The sequence below is a fragment of the Oncorhynchus keta genome, chromosome 19 (genome assembly GCF_023373465.1).
Source record: "Oncorhynchus keta strain PuntledgeMale-10-30-2019 chromosome 19, Oket_V2, whole genome shotgun sequence".
NCBI lineage: Eukaryota > Metazoa > Chordata > Actinopteri > Salmoniformes > Salmonidae > Oncorhynchus > Oncorhynchus keta.
Window position 1 is genome coordinate 31,952,548 of NC_068439.1, and position 19,482 is coordinate 31,972,029.

At 41.0% G+C, this 19,482-nt stretch overlaps 1 protein-coding gene across 3 annotated transcripts; it reads right to left on the reverse strand.

Moving 5' to 3' along the window:
* Window positions 1-284: 284 nt before the first annotated feature.
* On the reverse strand, window positions 285-19,148 carry LOC118398065 (synaptic vesicle glycoprotein 2A-like). 3 transcript variants are annotated; one of them, XM_035793050.2, is made up of 14 exons: window positions 18,863-19,148; window positions 17,420-17,595; window positions 12,552-13,326; window positions 11,190-11,370; window positions 9,235-9,386; window positions 8,952-9,085; window positions 6,465-6,554; window positions 6,043-6,150; window positions 5,687-5,775; window positions 5,261-5,425; window positions 4,941-5,074; window positions 4,603-4,806; window positions 4,230-4,389; window positions 285-4,084 (listed from the first exon to the last, which is right to left on the reverse strand). In XM_035793050.2, the coding sequence occupies exons 3-14, from the start codon at window positions 13,150-13,152 to the stop codon at window positions 3,901-3,903; spliced, it is 2,202 nt and encodes a 733-aa protein (XP_035648943.1). In that variant the 5' UTR covers window positions 13,153-13,326; window positions 17,420-17,595; window positions 18,863-19,148; the 3' UTR covers window positions 285-3,900. The 3 variants fall into 3 exon arrangements, with proteins under 3 accessions (XP_035648943.1, XP_035648944.1, XP_035648942.1); XM_035793051.2 differs by having other exon boundaries at window positions 17,361-17,595; XM_035793049.2 differs by lacking the exon at window positions 17,420-17,595.
* Between the last annotated feature and the right edge of the window lie 334 nt (window positions 19,149-19,482).

The window sequence follows — 19,482 nt, forward strand, 5'->3', positions numbered from 1 at the left end:
TTGGGAACAATATATAAAATACAGTTCATTGATCTTGGGTATGTTAAGCGCTTCGATATTTTGGCAGCAGAACCTAAAATGGCCTTCTAGACAAACATATAACAGTGAGTCTGTGGCCTTACTGTTAAGGATGGCCATCCTGCTAACTGATAGAAGGTACAGTGATGTGTAAGAGGACTTATGTTGGTTACACATTTTAGAGCAGCATTCAGCATGGTCGATTCCTACGGCGACACACACACACACACGTACACAATTTCCTTATCACAAAACAGGGAAAGGACTTTGTTTTTATGTCCATAGTAGTTTATTATTTTCTTCATAGAACTGGATAGACAAATGGCCCACAAATTTGAATCCCATAAGTAACAATTCTCACATAAAATAAATACATCCAGCACCTGGTCAGCATCACTGTAAAATATTCTCAACATCCCATGGGAGTGATTACTGAAGAATTTATTCATGTTTTTTCTTAAATGTCATTTACAAAACAAAGACAACATACAATAGTGTTCCGTCATGTTGACAGTCTTGTCAAAGTGTTTTCCTTGATCTTTTTTTTTGTCCACATATTTTATACTCATACGTACAAACGTCTACAGTTTCTACACACAGTACAATGATAGCACGTTCATTTTTAAGTCACATTAAAAAACGGCAGTTTCATCTAAGTGGACATGAGCTTTAATTTACTGAGGGCGCTCTTTTGACGAGAACATGGTGGCCATTTTGAAATACTTACTTTTGGAAACCCATCTATGCTTGTGCCTCTTCACTAGGAAAGGGCGAAAGATATCCCTTTTATTGCTTTGATTTCTTTTCTCCTTGAACTTTAACCCCCACTGAAAGCAGAGAGAAGTACAACTATTTAACAGGATCACCAAAGACTTACCAACAACGGCATACTTTAAAAAAACACAGACAAAACTTGCACCAAGTCATCCCACTCTGACCAAAAGCGGTCGTAGAACTGATACTGTACATAAAGACCCAAAGTGTCACCATACGACAGCAATACAAAAGCAGCTCCTGCTTTGGACAAACAGACCAGGCATACGAACATCCAGAGAGATCAGACACCACAAGCATGCTTAACATCCTGCTTATTGGGAAGGCTACTTTGACAAGCCTGCCACAGGGACCTTTGATCTTAGAGACATATGAACAGAGAAAAGTTTAAAGGTTGGTGGGTCTAAAACTAGAGTCCAGATTCTTATCCTGAAACTACACGTATCTAATGGGATAATGGCTGGGATTTTGACACTCCCCAAAACCACTCTGCAAATGGTAACACACGTCATTTGAATTTGCTTTGTACAAATGTCATGTGCTTTTCTCATGATTACCATGCAACCTGCCAGGCAATCACAGAGACAAAATACCGCTTTTCAGAGGAAAACATTTGTTTGGCGGAGGCCTAATCAGCAAAAGAGCGCCCAAGGCTGACAACTATAAAGAACATCACATTGATCTAGATATCTATTGCATTAGTCTTTTAGTTCATAGATATGTTATAATGGCCCCTATTGACCTGTGCTCGTTCTTAGGGATGAAAACACCAGAACAACAGAAGTAGAAAAATATTTGGCACACACACTCACACATGCACGCAGTCACACAAAGAGAGCACAACAGAGATCACAAATTCAATCGACACACATTGTTTTACACGTATCTGTCGCAAACTCACTCAAACACACGAGGTCTAGAACAAATGTGTCAGTTATGTGCACACACAAATAACAATAGATGTCACATACAGACATACGCAACACTAAAGAGATCCGATTTGAAGAAATAATTCCAGTACCACATCAGACACTGCACTTGTACCAAGCACCACACAGCAACAGAGAAATCCCACAGGCCCAATCTCCCTGCAGTCAGATATCACCACTCACACTACAGCTGAGCAATGGAGAGATCAGCTCTCTCACTGATTGTCACCACACTTGTGACACAAAGATGAAAAGGGATGGCGTGGACATGGTGACAAGTAAGCACATAATAATCACCAAAGGGGCAGATTCAACCAAGCCTGCCTTGCCAACGTACATGCCCTCCCTCTGAAGGGATTTTTTTTTTTTTGGGGGCAATAAATTGTACATTGTAAGTCGCTATGAATAAGTACATCTGTACATTTAGTGTTATACAATAGTGTACAATAGTGTTTATAATTACGGTGGGGGGAAAAATACAGTTTGCATTTAATTGAGCCCTTCAAATGAATCTGTGAGTGACTAGTTGCTATATTCACATGAGCCGTATGACTGAAGGATAATGTGCTTCGTAACAGTGTATATGGATACACTTGTGCTTCATTAATACTGCATTGCTTGGCGACTGAACAGGCCGACTTCGGTCCTCCTAGGTATAATGTTCGGTATGCCTTGATAGACAGCAGAGAGCGGGGCACATGTTGGCCGTAGCTAAATGGAATGCTGATGCAGAGAGCATAAGACCACTATGTGATAAGCAGGAAACATGAGTTGTAATCCTGCGCTCATTGATGTATTCGTTATTTTAAAGTAAAAATATCCGAGATTTTCAAAAATGAACAGATATCTCCACTGATGTGTTAAATAGGTTGTCATCGTATTTACTCGTCTTTGTCTGGCGTTCCAATATCTTTACAGGATCCTAATGATGCACTTTATCAATGTACATGAATGAGTGCCCCAGAGGTCTCATAGAACCAATTACAAAACCATACAGGATACATATGATGTAATTCTTTCTCCATCTCCCTCATACATAACACAACGTAAAATGATTTAGACATATGCAGTATTTCACTGCTTGAAGTAAATCTGATGCAGAACAACAAATACAGTAATTGTTTAGTGTGCATGGGGATCCATAATAAATACAAATATAAAACTAAAAAAACGATCCCGTCAAATTGACATCAATAAATAAACTCAAATATTGACCAGTTATTGGTCATGTCATTATTTCAATACTTACAATATACCTTCAACACACATGTAGTCTGTTGTCTATATGATAAAATAACTAGTATCAATGCCAAGTTTGAACAAATAATATATATCATTATTTTGAAGCAGGGAGCTTGGTGCATGTCACCTGGTAAGGGAAATATTGTTTGTAATATTCTCTTTCAGAGGAAGCCAATAAGAGATTTAAATGACAATGATCCTGTCCTTTCTTCCCCACAGATCCTAAAGGACAGAGGATATAAGATGCAAGCAATAGGCTGATCAACCAATGGGCTTCTATCATACGGCTTTCACTCATCAAGTCCATTCAGATTACAAAGGACAAGAAGCTTTGAAGTATGATTCACCACTATTATAATCAGCCAAAGCTGAAAAACATCAATTTAATATTCAAGTATTCATTTGAGCTCCGCTTTTTCAGCAGGAAGCTAAGTTACAGTGAAAGAAATCTATTGGAGGGCATCTGTAACCTTTTTGAATGGCATGATGGTCAGCTATGGATGCTAGGATGAATTGAGGGTGTATAGATGTTTGATCTCTTTTGTTGGGAAGTATCTATGATCAATTTATCCCCATTAAGCATTGCAGCTATCAAGCAGTATCTTTGCATCCTTTGGCAGTGGGTTATAAACTTCTATCTGTGTTGGCAGGATTTCATTCCGTCTAACCTGTAGGATCTCTTAGAAAGAAAACCCAATGTGCTATTTTATGCTGTGGTGAAGATGTCAGCTAGTCTGTGCAGGCTAAATGGGTTACATCAGCATTTGAAGTATGATGCTATCCTCATTTTTTTCTCAGTAATCTGGGACTGTTGTGATACTGTTGATGACAGTCAGTTTTTTGGTGTTTAATGGGCTGAGATTGTATGGTTGGTCGGGCCCTGGTTGCAATGTGGCCACTGCAGCTACACTCTTCTGCCTTCTGGTGGTGAATTGTGCTACTGCAGAACCTGGCCCCGTGTTTCAGGCAGCTTTAGAGCCAGGAAACTGCCGGCTGCGAGCGCGCCCGCAGCGAACAAGATGGGCACAGCCTTGGTGATGCCTACGAAGGACTGGAAGATGCTTATGCCGAGGACAGCAGCCAGCTTGCAAAGGGCATTTAAGAAGCCAAATGCAGTTGTCCTAAAAAAGAGAAGATAATGGAAATTGGCAGAGTAACTTCTCAGAACTTAACATGAAATAAATCTAACTGCATAAAATACCCCTTTATTCACTTTGCAAGAAGGAGCTGTAACACTTAAAACAAATGTGAGGTAGGTGCGCTTGCCTTTTATCCGAGGGGTACAGTTCCACAGTCAACACATCCAGGGCATTCCAGGAAGCTATGCTGATGCCGCCGAAGAGACATAAGAGGGCGATCATTCCCGACTCGGTACTGCCGAATGACAGGAAGAAACAGCTGACACAAGATATGACACTTGATCCCGCTGTGTAGGAAAAGAGATTGAGGGCGAAGAGAAAGAGAGAGAGAAAAAAAATCAAAGATAAGGGCTCTTTCTGTAGTAGGCTAATCATGAAATACTGTGGTATAGTAAAGCCTGCATGGTTCATGTATCATCAGATGTATAATCTCACAAGAAGCACCTTTTTTTGAATGTTGTATAAAGCATTAAAAACACATGAATGAAGGCGTGACATACCCAACATCCTCAGACGTCCAATTTTGTCCATCAGCAAGGCTGACACAATGTTGCCGGGCAACACGGCCAATGTGCCCAGGAAACTGACAAAGTAGATCATGTAGGCGTTGTTGTCATCAGTGAAGTCCAACAGACAGCCTTCCTTGTTGTGTAGGAAGGTGCTGTTTACAAGTTTGCTGTTGATGATTCTGTTCTGGAACAAGTCTGACAAGAGAATTGAAAGCAAGAGAGGTGTCAAGAAGGGGCCAAGGGTAGGATACTGCCCAGTTCAATGCAAGGCAATATTCTAAGCTCTACTCTATATCGTTTTATGCTTCTTGTTTTGGGAGAGACTTTACCTGTATTGTAAAAGAGAGTTGCGATAAAGGTGCAGTTTCTGAAGAAGCTTCTGCTAGAGGTGATGTCCTCGAAGTAGCACTCCTCAAACACTGAGTCCTCAAACACCATGGACTTCATCTTAAGGTTCATGAACCTTGCGGACAATGGTAAAGTTAGAAAGACCTTGTATTAGAAAGACCAGCTGTATTAGAGTCGACTACAAATTAGTGTCCATTGCATAGTTGTGAAATTAAGGCCAGCACAGTTAACCATTCCTGATTAGATACAGAAAGGCATATTGCAAATTCACAAAGTTCTGTGTAATATCATGAGGACTGACTTGTCGTTGAAGTACTGTCCTTGGCGGTGCACCTGGTTCTCCAAGGTGAAGTTAAAAGTGACATGCTCCACTCGCTCCTTGGTGAAGAACTTGGTGCGCGAGGCATATTCCTGCTTCTGGATGTACTTGATCATGTCAGGGAACCACACTGTCAGCCCATAGTAGCTGGGGGAGAAGTAAAATACAAAAGTGGTTCAACCAAATAAACATGATTACGTTTCTTCATTTTTCACTATGTTGAAATCAGTTGAGATAAGTATGAACCTCAATGGCCGGCCTGTTAAGATGGCAGGAGACATGATCTTTTAGAACCTTTTTAGATTTGATATGATAAAACATTTCTTGAGCTTTCTGATTGATCAGAAAATAACCGGTTTGTGCACAGGCCGCTGATAACAACTAAGGTCATGGCCCTGGTTCTGCTACCTGAACGACATGGTAAACCAGACAGCCATCATCATGAAGGTGGTCCTTCTGTACTCTGGATTGAAGATGGCCAAGAAGTTACTCCGCACCTGTAGCAACCCACAGAAAAGTACTAAGATATGCACCTAGGTTTTTGTTTTACAGCTGAGTCGGTTTAAAAACACAAAAACACACTATAAAACCCACTTAGCATAAATTGGGCTTTGGTCGTTTCGGATAAAACGCCTGCTGAGAGGCGTACATAATCTGTGCAGTCTCATACAGTAAATGAACATATACTATGTGAAATATAAAATATACACACATAAAACCATCATATTTTCATACCTGTATAGGATCTTAAACATGACGCTTACCTGGTGGAATAGGCTGGTCAGCTTCAATTTATAGCGTCTCAAAGTTGATATGTCTCCCACCATGTCCACCAGCTCATCCATCTGCTTTACAGTCTTGATGGTGGTGACCTGGGGAAACAATTACCTTCCATTTTCAACTCATCTGTATGCAGTACATGGTATACATTAGGTCAGATTAGATTAGAACAACTCCATTTTCCTGTGAGGGAAATTCCCATTTGGAGTGGTAAAAAAATGTACCACAAAATAGTAGGTCTAGCATATGCAGTAAACAAGTAATAGTCTCATCACATACTTCCAGCCTGGGGACGAGGTTACACAGAAATAAACAGCTAGGACAGGACAATACAACTTCATAAACCCTTTCTGCAGAAGAACCTTTCAATTCAAAGGCTTTACATATTTGTCTCAGACATACTCACAGAAAACACCTTCTCTGGGTGTCCCTTTGCTCTCATGTTGGTGTCGTGAACTTGTTTCAGAATCATCCAGCCTTCGTCGTGTTTGCCGTTCTGTTGGGAAATGATCGCATAGTTCATCAAAAACACGCACAGTTGAAACACGTCACGAGTATTGTGAAACATCATGTCTGTGTGAAGTATCTAAGGGTTTACTGTAATGTGCCTTTATATCATTTCCATGAATTTGGAATAAAACCTTATATTTTGGGTTATGCTAGTAGAGTAAGTAGTGCGAAGCTCCAAAATCAATGTGGACAGTGCATTCACAAAGTATTCAGACCTCTTGACTTTTCCACATTTTGTTAGCTTATTCTAAAATGGATTCCATCGTTTTTTCCCCTCATCAATCTACAAATAATACCCCACAATGACTAAGCAAAAACAGGTTTACAGAAATGTTCGCAAAATAAATGTGCAATAATTCAAATTTACGTAACGGTTCAGACCCTTTACTCAGTACTTTTTTGAAGCACCTTTGGCAGTGATTACAGCCTTGATTATTCTTGGGTATGACGCTACAAGCTTGGCACACCTGTATTTGGGGAGTTTCTCCCATTCTTCTCTGCAGATCCTTAAGCTCTGTCAGGTTGGATGGGGAGCATCGCTGCACAGTTATTTTCAGGTCTCTCCAGAGATGTTCGATTGGGCCCAAGTCCAGGTTCTGGCTGGGCCACTCAAGGACATTCAGACACTTGTCCCGAAGCCACTCCTCCCATCTCTACAGAGAAACTCTAGAGCTCCTCTGTTTATTCAAGCTAAAGTACTGCCATAGATTTTCAAGACGAAACTGTAACTAGATCATCATACTTATTCAATGTCATCTTGGTAAGCAACTCCACTGTATATTTGGCCTTGTGTTTTAGGTTGTCCTGCTAAAAAGGTGAATTTGTCTCACAGTGTCTGTAGGAAAGCAAACTGAAGCAGGTTTTCCTCTAGGATTTTGCCTGTGCTTAGCTCTATTGGGTTTACAAGCATTCCAATAACATGACGCAGCCACCACAATGCTTGAAAATATGAAGAGTGGTACTTAGTGACGCGTTGTGTTGGATTTGCCCCAAACATAACACTTTGGATTCAGGAAAGAAAGTTAATTTCTTTGCCACATTTTTTGCAGTTTTACTTTAATGTTTTGAAGAAAAAAAATCTACACAGGCTTCCTTATTTTCACTCTTTCATTTAGGTTAGTATTGTGGAGTAGCTACAATGTTGTTGATCCATCCTCAGTTTTCTCCTATCACAGCCATTAAACTCTGTAACTGTTTTAAAGTCACCATTGATTGGTCTCATGGTGAAATTCCTGAGTGGTTCTCTAGCTCTTTGGCAACTAAGTTAGGAAGGACACCTGTATCTTTGTAGTGACAGGGTGTATTGATTACATCCAAAGTGTAATTCATAACTTTACCATGCTCAAAGAGATATTAAACGTATGCCCCCCCCCCATCTACCAATAGGTGCCCTTCTTTGCGAGGCATTGGAAAACCTCACTGGTATTTGTTGTTAAATCTGTGTTTGAAATTCACTGCTCGACTGAGGGACCTTACAGATAATTGCATGTGTGGGGTACAGAGATGAAGAAGTCATTGAAAAATCATGCTAAACTATTATTGTACACAGATTGATTCCATGCAACTTATTATGTGACTTGTTAAGAAAATATTTACTCCTGAACTTACTTAGGCTTGCAACAAAAAAGGGTCTGAATACTTATTGACGCAAAACATTTCAGCTTTTCATTTTTTATTATTTTGTAAAAAATTCTAAAAACATAATTACACTTTGACATTATGGACTATTGTATGTAGGCCTCGACACAATCCTGTCTCGGCTCTAGGAACAATTCTTTGAACTTCATGGCTTGGTGTTTGCTTTGAAATGCTCTGCCAACTGTGGGACCTTATATAGACAGCTGTGTGCCCCTTTCCAAATCATGTCCAATCAATTGAATTTACCACAGATGGACGCCAATCAAGATGTAGAAACATCTCAAGGATGATCAATGGAAATAGGATGCACCTGATCTCAATTTCGAGTCTCATAGCAAAGGGTCTGAATACTTCTGTTTTTTTTTGTTTTTTGAATACATTTGCAAAGATGTCTATAAACCTGTTTTTGCTTTGTCATTATGGGGTATTGTGTGTAGATTGTTGAGGAACATGTTTTATTGAATACATTTTAGAATAAGGCTGTAGGGTAACAAAATGTGGAAACAGTCTGAATAAAGAAAAGGGGTCTGAATACCTTCCGAATGCACTGTAAATCTGAAGAATTGAAAATACTAAATGAACAATATCCCAGATTGTGCCTTTTAAAGGTATGATCTGCCTATGTTTACTGCTGTTCAATAGCCAACTCAGGTAATGATATATTAGGCATCAAATTATTGAGGTCAGAATTGGACTTGGGTAAACTGCTTCTATATGGACTTGTGAGAAAGCGACCCTTGCTTACCTCTAAGAAGAAGCGAGGGCTTTCTGGCATGGTGGTGAGAGAAGCAATAGCCGCAACAGAGGGAAATGCACACACCAGGACGAACACACGCCAGCTGTGGAACTGGTACGCTGAGCCCATCTGGAAACTCCAGCCTGGGAGGAGAGGAAGCAGAGAGAGAGAAATGGGACGAAGCACAAACTGTATCCCTGCGTAATCACTAGATACAACTTTATGGTAAGGCACTTTGAGGGCTTTTGGGGCCATATCCGTGATGATTGAATTCCCGCCATAGGCTACTCACCATAGTGTGGGATGATGGCCCAGGCCATAGCTGAGGCATAGATGCCACCAATCATCCAGAACATGCAGAGCCAACTGAGGTGCTCCCCACGTTTCTCCTGGGCCAGAAACTCTGAGTAGTAGGAGAACACAATGGGGATGGAACCACCGATCCTGAAAGGATTAGCATAGAGAAACAAACCACTGGAGGTTAAATTAAATCAAACTTGAAGATCATATTTGTTGGTAGGCGTGCTACAAAGCTTCCGAGATGGTGCTATTGGGATGAAAGGTAATTCTTAGCATTAAAGCCAAGAAAATCTAACTCTCCTAATTATTAACAGTGCCTTCAGAAAGTATTCATACCCCTTGAATTATTCCACATTTTGTTGTGTTGCAGCCTGAATTCAAATATATATTTTTTCTCAACCATCAACACACAGTACCCTATAATGACAAAGTGAAAACATGTTTTTAGACATTTTTGCAAATTTGGGGAAAATTAAATACAAAATATCTCATTTATATAAGTATTCACACCCCTGAGCCGATACATGTTAGAATCACCTTTGGCAGTGATTACAGCTCATAGTGTTTCTGGGTAAGTATCTAAGAGCTTTGCAAACCTGGATTGTAAAATATTTGCACATTACTCATTTTACAATTCTTCAAGCTCTGTCAAGTTGGTTGTTGATCACTGCTAGACAGCCATTTTCAAGTACTGCCATAGATTTTCAAGACGAAACTGTAACTAGATTACTCAGGAATATTCATCTTGTTAAGCAACTCCACTGTATATTTGGCCTTGTGTTTTAGGTTGTCCTGCTAAAAAGGTGAATTTGTCTCACAGTGTCTGTAGGAAAGCAAACTGAAGCAGGTTTTCCTCTAGGATTTTGCTTGTGCTTAGCTCTATTCGGTTTATCTTTATCCTAAATAACAAGGATTCCAATAACATGATGCAGCCACCACAATGCTTGAAAATATGAAGAGTGGTACTCAGTGATGTGTTGTGTTGGATTTGACCCAAACATAATGCTTTGTATTCAGGACAGAAAGGTAATTCCTTTGCCACATTTTTTGCAGTTTTACATTAATGCCTTAATGCAAACAGAATGCATGTTTTGAAAAAAAATAATCTATACAGGCTTCCTTATTTTCACTCTTTCATTTAGGTTAGTATTGTGGAGTAGCTACACTGTTGTTGATCCATCCTCAGTTTTCTCCTATCACAGCCATTAAACTCTGTAACTGTTTTAAAGTCACCATTGATTGGTCTCATGGTGAAATTCCTGAGCGGTTATCTAACTCTTTGGCAACTGACTTAGGAAGGACACCTGTATCTTTGTAGTGACAGGGTGTATTGATACACCATCCAAAGTGTAAGTAATAACTTCACCTTGCTCAAAGAGATATTCAACGTATGCTCCCCCCATCTACCAATAGGTGCCCTTCTTTGCGAGTCATTGGAAAACCTCCCTGGTCTTTGTGGTTGAATTTGTGCTGGAAATTCACTGCTCGACTGAAGGAGCTTACAGATAATTGTATGTGTGGGGTACAGAGATGAAGTAGTCATTTATAAATACTATTAAACCCTATTATTGCACACAGAGTGAGTCCATGCAACTTATTATGTGACTTGTTAAGAAAATGTTTACTCCTGAACTTATTTAGGCTTGCCATAACAAAGGGGTTGAATACATTTCATTTCAAGACATTTTAGATTTTCGTTTTTTATTCATTTGTAAAAAATTCCAAAAACGTAGTTCCACTTTGACATTATGGGCTAGTGTGTGTAGGCCGATGACAAAAATGTTCAATTTAATCCATTTTCAATTCAGACTTTAACACAGCAAAATGTGGAAAAAGTCAAGGGGTGTGAATACTTTCTGAAGGCACTGCAACCATATTAAAAAGCCCTTAAGCCCACCTGCATCTGTTTGTCACTCATTCACCATCCGTCAGTTTTCAGAATCTTACCCAACACCAGAGAGTAGTCTGCATAACAGAAAGGTGCTGTAGCCCTGAACAAAGGAGGAGAAGAAGGAGAAGACACTGTTGATGGAGAGACAGATGAGAAGGGACTGCCGTCGGCCGATCCGGTCAGCGAGCCCACCCCACACGAATGCCCCGACCATCATTCCCAGATAAACAATCAGACCTGCAGAGGACGGAGAGAGATTCATGTTTCAATCAGACCTGTGCATACAGCTGCTTTATTTGCTAACCTTGGGCACAACACGTGGGTCGTTTCACCTCAAAAAGCACAAGAGGATTTCGACACCCACCCATCTCAGATTGTTCTGAAATCGTTTATGTTGTTAGAAACAGATAAAATTCGCATTCCTGCAACATTATTTTGTTGAAATATCATTTGACCTCTTTGAAGTTATGCTAATTGATTGCACCCAAATTGCCATTGAAATGTATAGGATTCATATAATATTGAATAAATATAGTACCTAACTTTTTTCTAACAACGAGTTAGACATGAGGAATCAAAATAAACGGTCAAATGTTTATATGATATGAATCCTACATATTAAAATGGCCAATCTGGGTGCAATCAATTAACAAAATAACGATGCAAGAATGCTAATCTGATTGGTTTGGGTTCCAAGTTCTATGGTAAATCCCTCACATTTTGAGACTCACATAAATGACTGTCTTGCAATGTACCCCCCCCCCCCCAAAAGATTTGCATTTGTGCTATCTACCAATTGCATTGTGTAAACCTGCGGTTAGGTGTGTGTGGGCAGACACCGTCATACACTCACAGACACACAAACAGGCAGATGCACACACACCGTCCTACACTCACAGACACACAAACAGGCAGATACACACACACCGTCATACACACACACACACACACACACACACACACACACACACACACACACACACACACACACACACACACACACACACACACACACACACACACACACACACACACACACACACACACACACACACACACACACACACAAAGCTCAAGGGCAGTGAAAGGGGGAGGTGTGGGATGGAGGAGGCTATTTATAGATGGTTTTCCCTTTTATGTGAGAATGAACTCTCTGTCAGCGGAAGAGGAAGGAACGTGTCAGGAGACAGACAGACGTGTCCGAGAGACAAGATCAAAGCAAGCTGCCGAGCATGATTTACCGCAGAACGACAGGGTTTAATGGAATTTGCATTGGGACCGATAAATCCCCGCACATATGACACTCGATCAGAGAAATACAGTCTTCAACACGCTCCAAAAAAAGGCAAGGGTTCACTTACCTAGCATGTAAATCAATCAAATCAGTTAAAAAGACACAGTTTAAGGGTCACACTTACCCAACATGCCCTTGCTTTCCTCTGACAAACACATATCTTTCTCGGCGCTGGGGAGCACAAAGCCCACTACGAAGATCTCCACACCGTCTGCCATGAGCGCCAGCCCCAGCACAAAGTAGAGGGTCCACTGGAACTTCCCATGGCCACACTCCTGCAGGATGGTCTCGTACTGCTGGGCTAGCTCTTCTTGGTCCTTCCGCCGTTCCCCCTCAAACTGTGCCATGTCCCTGAACTGCTGCCCATCTCCCCCTGCTAGGCCGTCAGCAGCCTTGCTCGAGTCAGCGCGGGGAATGCCCTGGTACTCGCCCTCGTAGATCTCGTCGTCTTCGTCGTGACCTTCTGTGGAGTCGCTGTGGCCACCTTCCTCGTCATTGGCTGCCTGGCTGTCGCCCCGGTAGTAACCACCGTCCTGCCCCCCAGGCACTACAGGGTAGTCATCGTCATCGTTTTCCTCAAAGCGGGCGTAGGAGCGTTTGCTGTACTCGTCGGTCATCTTGTCCACACCGCGGCCGACCTTCTTGGCCGCCTGGCGCTTGACCTCTTTGGCAATGTCTTTGGCGCCCTTTATAAAGGCTGTCTTGTTCTGATAGCCGTCCTCCATTGTTGAAGTGTTGAGGAATCTCAAAGGCAGGGGTTTATCACCTGAAAAGTAGGTTGTGAACTCAGGAATCTCTGGGGAGTGTTTCTGTCAGGTAGCGTTCCAGTTTACCCTCAACAGGGTGGCGGAGAGTTGAGCTGAATTGGATCACAGGGCCCGCTTTGTGATGGACAGCTCCTATACAGAGGGAAAGCGCAAACACATTGTCAGTCACATGGACCATACTTCAGAATCAGGGTTGGGGTCAATATAATTGTAAACAAATACCGTATAGTTTAAAACATGTTTGAAACCATAATTGTGATCGAATGGAGTCCTTGCATCCATAGCTCCATCCCTCAGCTCTTTATCAAAACAAGTGGTGGGTTGCAATTTGTTGTTTTGCGAATCCCAGATTGCCCCTTTTAAGTACCATTCCATCTCTATAATGCTCAATAAATGAGTAAGCATGTTACTGTTGCTAGGGGGAGAGTATTTCTAAGCAGTTGCCAAGCAGCATCTTATCTCAATTTGCACTCTCTGAACTGATTAGGAATGGCTTACTGTTCTCCTGTTGACATATTGTGTCTGGTGTCCATCTGATAACCACTCAACACCAGGGAAACTATAGCAGGGACATACTGAGAAGGGTAGCAGCAATTCCTAGTGGACTGTGGATTCATGGATAAGTCAAAATAAATATTTTTTCAAACATATGGAAAGGACATTTGAAATAATATAAATTAAGAGTATGAATCCAAGTGTGTATTATTGCAATGCACAAACAATGTTGCTTTTGACTTATACTGCTTTATTTGAAAATGGCCTTTCTCACATGTTAAGATGCAGAATCGACCATACTGGAAGTAAAAAGCCTGTAAAATGTGGATAACACTTTGTGAAGAGGTGACTCTGGGATGCTGGTCTTCTAGGCAGAGTTCCTCTGTACAGTGTCTGTGTTCTTTTGCCCATCTTAATCTTTTATTTTTATTGGCCAGTCTGAGATATGGCTTTTTCTTTGCAACTCTGCCTAGAATGCCAGCATTCCGGAGTTGCCTGTTCACTGTTTTCAGCTGTGCTAACATAATTTCAAAAGGTTTTTTTATTGATCAATTAGCCTTTTAAAATGATAAACTTGGATTAGCTAACACAACATGCCATTGGAACACAGGAGGCCTCTGTACGCCTGTGGATATATTCCATTACAAATCAGCCGTTTCCAGCTACAATAGTCATTTAAAACATGAACAATGTCTACACTGTATTTCTGATCAATTTGATGTTATTTTAATGGACAAAAAATGTGCTTTTATTTCAAAAACAAGAACATTTCTAAGTGACCCCAAACTTCTGAACAGTAGTGTATATATTTTCATCAATCTACACACAATTCTCCATAATGACAAAGAGAAAATGTTTTTTTTTTATAAATGTTTGCAAATGTATTCAAATTAAAAAACATGATTATCTTATTTACATAAGTATTCAGACCCTTGCTATTAAACTCTAAATTGAGCTCAGGTGCATCCTGTTTCCATTGATCATCCTTGAGATGTTTCTACAACTTGATTGGAGTCCAACTGTGGTAAATTCAATTGGTCGGACATGATTTGGAAAGGCACACACCTGTCTATATAAGGTCCCACAGTTGACAGTGCATGTCAGAGCAAAAACCAAGCCATGAGGTCTAAGGAATTGTCTGTAGAGCTCAGAGACATGATTTAGAGACCTTTATTTAACTAGGAATGTCAGTTAACAACAAATTCTTGTTTACAATGACGGCCTACACTGGACGACACTGAGCCAATTGTGCGCCACCCTATGGGACTCCCAATCACGGCTGGTTGTGATACAGCCTGGATTCTTACCAGGGTATCTGTAGTGACACCTCTACCACTGAGATGCAGTGCCTTAGACAGCTGCGCCACTCGAGAGCAGATCTGGGGAAGGGTACCAAAAAATGTCTACAGCATTGAAGATACCAAAGAACAAAGTGGCTGCCATTATTCTTAAATGGAAGAAGTTTGGAACCAGCAAGACACTTCCTAGAGCTGGCAGCCCAGCCAAACTGAGAAATCTGGGGAGAAGAACCTTGGTCAGGGAGTTGACCAAGTACCCGATGGTCACTCTGACAGAATTCCAGAATTCCTCTGTGGAGATGGGAGAACCTTCCAGAAGGACAACCATCTCTGCAGCACTCCACCAATTAGGCCTTTATGGTAGAGTGGCCAGACAAAAGCCACTCCTCAGTAAAAGGCACATGACAGCCCTCTTGGAGTTTGACAAAAGGCACCTAAAGGACTCAGAACATGATAAACAAGATTCTCTGGTCTGATGAAACCAAGATCGAACTCTTTGGCCTGAATGCCAAGTGTCACGTCTGGAGGAAACCTGGCACCATCCCTTCGGTGAAGCATGGTGGTGGCAGAATCATGCTGTGGGGATGTTATTCAGCGGTAGGGACTGGGAGACTAGTCAGGATCGAGGGAAAGATGAACGGATTAAAGTACAGAGAGATCCTTGATGAAAACCTGCTGCAGGGCGCTCAGGACCACAGACTGGGGCGAAGGTTCACCTTCCAACAGGACAACATCCCCAAGCCCATAGCCAAGGCAATGCAGAAGCGGCATTGCGACAAGTCTCTGAATGTCCTTGAGTGGGCCAGCCAGAGCTCGGACTTGAACCCAAACGAACATCTCTGGAGAGACCTGAAAATAGCTGTGCATCAACGCTCCCCATCCAACCTGACAGAGCTTGAGAAAAATGTGAGAAACTCCCCAAATACAGGTGTGCCGAGCTTGTAGCGTCATTCCCAAGAAGACTCAAGGCTGTAATCGCTGCCAAAGGTGCAAAGTACTGAGTAAAGGTTCTGAATACAGGGTCTGAATACTTATGTAAATGTAATATTTCAGTTGTGTATTTTTAATACATTTGTAAACATCTCTAAAAACCTGTTTTTATGGGGTATTGTGTGTAGATTGATGAGGGGAAAAAACAATTGAATCCATTTTAGAATATGGCTGTAACGTTAACAAAATGTGGAAAAAATCAAGGGGTCTGAATACTTTGCGAATGCACTGTACATACGCTGAGATACAGTTTCCTGTTCCCCAAAGTCAGATTTAAAATAGTGGCCACCATTAGAGAAGGTGGGAATATTTTGATACAATCAACATCACCGATAACAATATTATTTGGGAGCCTTTTATCTACAGTATGTCTGCCTATCACAGAGGTAAACGTGCAATAGTCTCTTTCTCTAAATGTGAAACAAATAAATGTAGCATTTATTAGTATAGCATTGGATTTTGTAAGACAATGATGAACAGATGTGTTGATACAAGAATTTAAATTTGTTACAGAATCAAATGGGTTGGTCAAATTGTAACTGAGCTTCAAATGCAATGTTTTGAACTGTCTTCCCAGGGGGATGGGCTGTATGTCCTTGTCATTTGATCTTTCTGCTTTTTACAATTCATTATTATCTCAATCTATGGACGTGGACACATTTTCCTTGACAACAAAATACCAAAAGCCCATTGTACAAGGCTGAAACCCAGTAACTATATGTATTTTGTTGAAACAGCTGGACTGGAGATAAGCTCTAATGCTCTAATGCTCTTCTTTACCTATAATGCCATTTTGGGGTGTTTAAAGCGGTGCCTGCTATAAATGGTTAATGAGGATTATTAATCCTCTCATGTCATGTGTTGGGATTATACGAAGGGAAAACAATAGTACAGGAGTGAGAGGATGAACTTTTTGCATCAAGACTGTGTTCAGAGAATCAGATTGATTTCAAAGCTTTGGGAGGTTCGAGACTGAGCAGATGGGAGGGGAGAGACACATCTAGAGAGTGATAGTGAGAGGGAGGAAGAAAGCAAAGGAAGTGAGACAGGACATGATACAATGCACAGACAGACTGGAAGAGATACATTGAGAAAGGGGGAGATAGAACTTGAGAGAGAGAGGAGAGACTTCTTCAGGGAATTCCTTCCTGATAACAGGGTGGCAGACAACATGATTAAAGAGCCACTGGGTGACCCATTAGCCTAAGAGGTGCCTGCCAAAAGCAGCAAGAGTGAGGATGAAACTGGGTACAGCAATGACAACACATCCATCTATTTAGAAAAACACTGTCACTGTAAATATACACATCAGATATACTATATTTTAGTCAGTAACGTCCACACGGTTGCACATGTGGGGTCAGGGATGGGGACAAGACTCACTTTAACACATATTGGTCCTAAAATGCAAACCCCGCTTTCCTGGCGTCCCAGTACTTTACCCTAGCGATTCCCTCACACCATAGAACACTCCTAATGGCTGCACTGGGGTGCCATCCAACTTCTCACATGAAGGTGACAAATTCAAGGGGGTAGTCCGACCATGACCTGGAACCAGAGGCCCTGTGACTGTCAGTCCCAACAGTCCAACGTCCCCTTGACAAGTTCATTGGGTGGCCTGGGTAAAAGATCGAAAGGAATGTGAGTCTTATTTAGTTATTTCTTGCTTTTCTAAAGTCTACCAACCTTGCCACCAGGCATACCAGCTAAAATAGATAGACAAGCGAGCTACTCCAACTTGATATATAGCCTGCAACGGTTTCTTGGTAGCTAGTTATGAGAGATTGGGAACCTATCTGGGCTAGCTAAAGCCAACTTCATAAAATTGCTGTGTCTTGTAGTATTAAAGAGAAGAAAATATAAGAAAAAATATCATATTTTTTACAAACTTGTGGGGACACGTGCCGCCGGGCATGACGCCTCTGCATGCCAAAAAATCTAAATCTACAGGCACTATATATGCTAATTATGTTGTGCAGGCATGATTATTTTAATGGTCAAGGAAATATGTATTTGTTAAGGGAAATAGTAAACCCGTTGAACATTAGCAACAAATGGCGCCATCTGAGACAAGGTCGTCATATGGAGGCAAAGCATGCACATGTATTGGCTTGCCAAAAGTAGCGCGGCTTTAATTCGACCTCAATATGATGGTCCATCTGAGATCTTTGCAAGGTCACACATGTACGTTTATTATGTCAGAAATTGTCTGCCAATAACATTACGGACGGTTGGCATTCAGTCGACACGGAATCCCCCCTTACCATCCCCCTCACCAACACAATCACGATGAATCGCCTTCGTGAAGGACAATTGCAAAATTATAACACATTTGTCAAAACACAAGGCAATACGACTGCGAAAATTAAGATAGTATGCTAGTAATATAATTTATTTAGGGGTAGCCAATAATTAAATATTTAACTCAGTACAACAAAAGCAGCGCGTATTTTACAACGGACTTAAAGCAATTAGCAGAATTGTTGATCTAAATTCAATATTCAACATATTATTTTCGGAAAAAATAATATTTTTAAACCGAACGCAGTTCCAATCGTATTATTTGAAGAGATATGGCATTGTCGTGACTGCATTTTTACGCAGGGCTGCGGGATGATGTGGATATAATGTTAGACAGGATACTGTCATGTTAAATAGGGAATAAGAATATCCACAATTTGAGTCTGAATCGACGCATAAATAGATAGGCTGCATTTCAATAAAACGCAAGATGATTTTCACACCCTAAAATCGTGGCCCGTGCGCAATATCTTTTGGGATACAAGCATCACCAAAAAACAACCGGGTAACGTTAGGCTTATGTAGGATAATTATAACTAATTTGTTGAGGTTTCATTTTAGTAAAGGTAACAGCATCATCTCACCGTAATTATGATTTGGCTTTCACTATATCCCCAGCTTGAATTATGTCCACAGGATGACAGTACGTTTGATGCTGCTGCTCAAACGTGGATAGGCTCCCCGTAACCCAACTGACTGAAGAGGAAGCGTGAAGCGAGAACCAAGAAGGTACCCACTGGTGGGTACCAAACGTAGCATCGTGGATCCCCTCCCCCCAATCGAACATTTTTGGTCCTCGGCATAAATAGACCATTCACGCACCATGCCACGGTATATCTTATTGGTGCTATAGTGGTTCTCAAGTGCATTATTTATATTAACCCCGTATTTCAAACCATTTGAAAGTATTAAAATCCATTTTGTTTAGATGTTGCCTACCACACCCTCTCATCATCCCACACACTATTCGAATCATGTGTAGCCTACATGTGAAAGCAAGCAACCATGACGTGTAGCCTATTTATATTCATAAAATGATGGTATGTTTGTTTCAATACGAACTAATGTATGCTAGGCTTTGGCTGTATTAGGTCTACATACTCTAAATTAAAATGATATTTACCGCGCATGCAAACATGTATAGTATATATTAGGAATTGCCTCCCTTTCAGTGATAGCCTACACTTAAGTTACCAATATTTGT

What these genes read in the sequence shown, in the direction of transcription:
- LOC118398065 (XM_035793049.2), bottom strand. Translation starts at nt 13,152, where the DNA reads ATGGAGGACGGCTATCAGAACAAGACAGCCTTTATAAAGGGCGCCAAA. An exon ending in AGACTACTCTCTGGTGTTGG is followed by an intron (nt 9,387 to 11,189) that starts GTAAGATTCTGA and finishes TAATCCTTTCAG; the next exon opens with GATCGGTGGTTCCATCCCCA. An exon ending in CTGTACCCCTCGGATAAAAG is followed by an intron (nt 4,085 to 4,229) that starts GCAAGCGCACCT and finishes TCTCTTTTTTAG; the next exon opens with GACAACTGCATTTGGCTTCT.